We start from the raw sequence: 6,146 nt of genomic DNA, 5'->3' as shown, positions 1-6,146 counted from the left end.
CCTGTTTGGTAAACCTTTTGTTTTTAAAACTAAGTCTATGAACATTATTAATTACCACTTCCAAATTTCTTCATTTGTTATCTACTTTTCATCAATTGTTTAAAATACAAGCTAAATTTTGAGAACTAAAAAAAAGTAGCTTCTAAAAAATTATTTAAATTCAATTGTTGTAGCTAGAAAGATGCAAATCATTTAACAAATGTAGGTTTAATTTTCAAAAACAAAAACCAAAATCAAATGGTTATCAAACGGGACCTAAATTATATTGATATGTTGTATCACTCGTAGTCCAATTACCTATTTTAATTTATTCATTCTATCTATTTCTATATTTCTTTTTTTCTTTTTAAATTTCATGTCAACTCCTTAAAATTTAAATTAAATTTTATAAGTATGTTCATATTTAAAAATTTTATTTTCCTTTAAAAAAATTTCTAAAAAATTTTCAATGACATTCAAAATATCTCATATTCTTTGTGAATTAATTCGAAACATGGTTTTAGGCACTATTTTCAAATTACTTTCTTTTCATGTCAAATATTTACTAATTACATTTGATGGATATTAAATCAAAATTTTATAATAAAGAACAATTAAGTCACAATTTAAATTTTATTATAATAAAAAAATTTAAGTCACGTGCATCACACATGTCTTCCAACTAGTTTATATAAACCATAGCTAAGCTACAATAATAATAATAATACTATTCGGGGGGCCGTCCGTCCTCAACTGAGGACCCCTTTTGTGTTCCCTATTTGACCTCCATCCCCAGTCAAACCAAAGATTCCTCGTCCCGATAGGTACCCCGAGACCAACTCTACGACAATTTTTGTCATCCCTATATATTATAGAATATATTAGGAAGCAAACTTCTTGATAACCTTGGCACTTACTTTGGTCTCCCTTCTACAATACATTTTTTTCAAAATTGTTTTTTTTTTTTTTTTTTTTTTAAGTTACAAGGAAAGAAAAGAATGTTTTTTTCCTGTGTGTTTCAATTCTCATAAATTTGAATTGGAAGCATCTTTTAACTAGAAGATCGTTTATCAACTCGTCAATTTAGACATAACTCAACTGGTCTAAATAAATATTCTCAAATAAAAAGTCAAAATTTTCCCTTAAAAGAAAGGAAGAACAGAAAAGTTAGAAGGTCCAACCTCCCAAATTTGGCTTGTTGAATTATTAATTAACCCACCAAAAAATTAATTAGTAATTAAGTTAGTTAACTATCCACTCATGTGGTGGTCTTTTGAATATAGTTGTGTCAATTAACTGACTCAATAAAAACATATATATATATAATATATTCGGTTTTCAATGAGTTTAGATGGTAATTAGAATGATCCTTGAAAAATGACATTCCTTCATTTTTATCTTATCCTAGCCATGGTCTACAGTGTGTTTCATTCTTTCATCAAATCCTAGATTTCAATTATTATGACCCATTTGGTAAGTAACTATTTAGTTTTTAAAAATTAAGTCTATTTTTTCTCAATTTCTTACGACGTGACATATTTTTCTTAAGTAAAAGAGTTAAATCCTTGGTCAAATTCCAAAATAGAAAGAAAATTTTACAAACGACTTTTTTTTAGTTTTTCAAAATTTAGTTTTGGTTTTTTAAATCATTTAAAAAAAGCAAACGAAGCAAGAATTTTAGAGGTGTAAAAGGTGTTCATAGATTTAATTTTCAAAAAACCAAATAATTACCAAACAGAACCTATATAAATACATTCATCCAAATCCTGCCTATATAAATACATTCATCCAAAACCTATCCAAATTCATTTTGGATCGCCTCATTGACACATGAATGGCTTAAAAAAACATTATCAACAAGCCCTTAAGCGATTGAACTCTAGAGAAAAAGAGAGATTGCCCTTACCAGACACATAATCACATAGGCAATTACCTGGAAACGCTTCAATTCTGCTACAACTTGGGGAGCTCCAGCCCCAAGCTATTGGTTAAAGACAAGGATTTAACATACCAGTTCTCATTTCACATTCCATATAGGGAGTCATTGATGGATGCAATCTGAAGAGGAGACAAAAAAGAAAGCAGAAAATGTCTGCTCGGGGTTTCGACCCGGTGCAGGGGTTTAACAGTGCCATACAAGAAGAGAATCAAAATCAAGATGATTCTGATATCTTTTCAGGTGAATGCAAAAGTTTGCAACAAACGTCTAGATCAATGATATTGGCTAACAAGGAAAACGGACCAGATATCTAATAATCGCTATGCTATCCTTCCATGACATCGGATGGAAAAGATCAAAAGCATCCACCCAACTGCATTGTTACAAAAACAAAGCAAATAGAAAAATGGGGTTTGAAAAGCTCAAAAGCTTTGTGTATGTTTATACATATAAAGCTAGGATCAACATATCAGAACAAACATCAGTCCTACATCAGTCCATCATATAACATATCAGGGCCAGTTTGATAACATTAGTGTTTTTGAATTCCTACTTTTAGAAACAGAAGTGTTTTGTAACCGTTCTTGTTTTTTGTTTCTCATTTTTCAACAACAATGTTTTCAAAGTTGGGTAGACATTTTGGAATCAACAAAACCAGGTTTCTTGAATCATGTTTATGTTTTCAATGTTTTTTTGCAAAACAAAAATAGAAGTATTTGTCATTCTTTACCTTTAAAATGCATAATGAAGATCTAAAAATAAATTTAACATAAAGTTTTTTTTAATATTTAATTTTGCAAACGTATTTTTATGTAAAATTTTATCATATTTAATTTACAAGGTAGGAGAATAAGAAACGAGAAATGGTTACCAAGCATGTATCTATTTTTTTCTTTAATAAAAGAGAAAGAGCAAGAATAAGAAATAGTAACCAAATGCAGTTCCTCTTTCTTTCTTTCCTTCTTTTTTAATATTAAAAGCAAGGAAACAAGAAACACAAAAAAAACAAAAAATTTTACCAAATGGGCCCTCAAAGACTCTAGATTAGTTTTTCTCAACCCTCTTTCATTACCTCCTCATTTCAATTGCAACCGATTTTTCAATGGATATAAACTTTGTAAATGCAAGTATCATAACCATGAAAAACAGACTATTTTGCTTACCAGTATAGCCTCTATCTCTCTGTCCGAGACAGGCGTACGCTTTGGCAGGAGAGATGCTTTGCCTCCCACGGCCATGTTTTGGGGTGGTGCTGGCACATTTGAACCTGAAAGTGTATAGTAACCAATGTCCTTATCTGTTGAGGGGTTGTGCTGAGACTGGTTAGCAGAACCTAAAATAGAAAATCATGACCAAACATCACAAAGGGAGTTACTGCCAGATAAACAGCCTAACCAGTTCCAAGTATTTACTGATAAGAATTAAAAATGTTAAGTTGATATTAAAGCTGAAAATACTTAAGAGGTAATAACAATCGTACCATTTGGGTAAATTCCAAATTGAAACCATGGAGATATAGATGAAAAGATAGGGAGAAGTACATTGTCTTAGCAGAAAATTCACATGAATATTAGTTGGTTCATGAATTTTACTCACTTAGCCCCATTTGATGACCATTTGTTTTAGTATATTTGGTTTCTAAAAGTTAAGTTTATAAACACTACTTGCACCTACAAATTTCTTCGTCTTGTTATCTACTCAATGTTTTCAAAATCTAAACCAAAATTTGAAAACTAAGAAAAGGGTAGAGTTTTGAGTATTTGATTTGAATTTTCTCAATAAGGAAGGTGAATCCATAGTAAAAATATATATATAAGAAAACAAGCCTAATTTTAAAACACAGAAAACAAAAACAAAATTTTTAGCAAATGGGACCTTAGACATTCAAATTAACTTCATACCTTTCCTCAGAGGGTCACCTAAGCCAGATATTTTTAAATCTTAAAAACCAGAGAATTATATAGAGATTACTTCCATCAAGCAAACTGAATCTCACCCAAATTCTTTAACTAGTTGAGCTTTTGTCTAAGAAAAACAAACATGAATATGGGACAAGGATACAACACAACACAAACACAACATCGTGTCCTTTTTTAAAAATCTAGGACATGAAGATGACAGTCATCAAGGACGTGTTTATTGAAGTATACATTTTTAAATATATATCATTGTTATACTAGAATGAGATTCAAAGTCAATAGACAAGAGCTGTTAGACATATTTATATCAATCTTATGCGATGTACTTATTCTCACTTTAGCAGTATTGACATAATGACCTTTTTTAGCTTTTTGTTAGTTTCTGTTTGACCATAGTTGGCCACTTGTCTCCAACCCTAGCCATTTTCATATCGCCACTTTTTTTTTTTTTTCCAGCTCCCCAAATACCGTACAATAGCATTCATATGCTTCAAAAAATAGTTTAATATATTCGGTTTCTCAAAATTTATTATTTTTGTCCAAATCTACTATTAGTTTTGGAAGAGATAGACATGTGCCAAACAATTTTTGGCCTCCTATTTGTGTTCGACACAAGTTTATTGTGCTAACAAGTGTAAAACGCATGTCCAATAAACGTTGGAACATCAAGTTGTTGGACACAAGATGTTATCCAAACTAAAATATTCGTGCTTCTTAGTATCTCAGTACCGCATAACAGGAAAAAAAAAAGCATAAAGAAAAGAAAAGAAAAAATATTCCACAAGAACAAAAAAGTTGATTCAGCTTCTACACCCAGTGAGTTTCTGTTTCTGCACAAATACAACCAAACAGACAAAATCTTCCACGAGAACAAAATTTACTCGGTTTCTAAATTCAGCGAGTTTCTGTTCTACACAACAAACAGATAAAAGAATCTTCCAAAGTAACAAGAAAATGGACTCATTCTCTAATCCATAAAGTATTTTCTATACAACCAAAGAGACCAAAAAAAACTTCCACAACAACAACAAACAGTTAGAGAATCTTCAACAGGAACAAAATTTTGCACAAGTCTCAAAGCCCAGTGAGCTTCTGTTCCTACACAACCAAACAGAAAAGAATCTTCCAGAGGAACAAGTAACTGACTTAGTTTCAAACCCAGGGAAAAAAAAAAGAAAAAAAAAACCCAAAAACGGACCCAGTTTCTACTCCTAAATCACCATTTGACTAATGAGCTTAAACTCATGAATGAAAACAAATTTAATATTATATTATCTAACACTCCTCCTTATTTGTAGGCTTGAAATAGGTAGAAGACCCAACAAATAAAAATCAATATTAATCAAGAGAAAATAACATTGCAGGAGTTTGAACACATGACCTCCAAGACCACATGCTCTAATATTATCTTAAATCACTCGTTGACCCAAAAGTTTAAACTCATGGATGGTAAATTTAATATTATATTATCTGACATCTACCCAGTGAGTTTCTGTTTCTAAACAGCCAAACAGGCAAGTAAAATTCCACAAGAACAAAGAATTAAGTCAGCTCTAAACTAATTGAACTTCAATTTCTACACAACCAAACAGGCAGGAAAAATAAATCAACAGGAACAAAATTAGGTTCAAGTTCTAAACCCAATGAAATCCCGATACTGTGCTGCCAAACAAGCAAGCAATCAATCTGCCACATGAACCAAAAACTCATCCACAAGATTCATGTTAGTAAAATTCCAACTGATAAACCAGTACAAAGAAAAGATGAAAAAATGAAAAATTTGAAGAATGAAAAAGAAAGGAACCTGAAGCTGAAGATTTTGGGTGTCTTTCAGGGAATTTAATGCGTGGAATTCGCTTCAAAACATGCCCTTCTATTCCCATTTTCTTCCTCTGCTTTACCCTTCCTCTAACTCTGTTTATTTCACTTTGGTTTCTAACGTCGCGTATGGGGTTTCAGCAATTATTTTAATTTTGTACCCTCCATTTTCACATTTGTTTCGAAAGTAGCAAATGTTATTATTTTCTTTTTCTTGAAAAACAAAACCTTTTTTAGTCCTTTTAGATTTCAAAATATTATACTTAATCCTTATAAATTAGTTGGGAGACAAAAATGTAATTAAAATTATTGAGAATCATGAGAATATTGAAATACGTGAGGAATCATGATAGGAAAGAGAGTGAGTTAAAAATGGTCAAAATGATATAAATTGAATATTATAAATCGGGCCCAAAACAATTAATCCAAACATGATTTTTGAATTTCATTACAATCTAAACTCATTTCATTACGATCCTCCAAACAACCCC

The 6,146-nt window shown here is 30.9% G+C and overlaps 1 protein-coding gene across 1 annotated transcript; it reads right to left on the bottom strand.

Annotated features, from left to right (window-relative positions):
• Positions 1–1,706: 1,706 nt before the first annotated feature.
• Positions 1,707–5,795, bottom strand: LOC120067123. Its single transcript, XM_039018551.1, has 3 exons — positions 5,642–5,795; positions 3,082–3,251; positions 1,707–2,291 (listed from the first exon to the last, which is right to left on the bottom strand). Exons 1-3 carry the CDS (start codon positions 5,718–5,720, stop codon positions 2,274–2,276), a joined length of 267 nt encoding a protein of 88 aa, XP_038874479.1. The 5' UTR covers positions 5,721–5,795; the 3' UTR covers positions 1,707–2,273.
• Positions 5,796–6,146: the final 351 nt, after the last annotated feature.

The sequence above is a fragment of the Benincasa hispida genome, chromosome 12 (assembly GCF_009727055.1).
Source record: "Benincasa hispida cultivar B227 chromosome 12, ASM972705v1, whole genome shotgun sequence".
NCBI classification, from domain to species: domain Eukaryota; kingdom Viridiplantae; phylum Streptophyta; class Magnoliopsida; order Cucurbitales; family Cucurbitaceae; genus Benincasa; species Benincasa hispida.
The sequence above is the reverse complement of the archived record's forward strand: the minus strand, read 5'-3'. Positions and strand labels throughout refer to the sequence as shown.

Coding starts and splice junctions, on each gene's coding strand:
- LOC120067123 (XM_039018551.1), bottom strand. CDS start 5,720: ATGGGAATAGAAGGGCATGTTTTGAAGCGAATTCCACGCATTAAATTC. Junction 3,252..5,641: donor CCCAAAATCTTCAGCTTCAG/GTTCCTTTCTTT, acceptor TTTCTATTTTAG/GTTCTGCTAACCAGTCTCAG.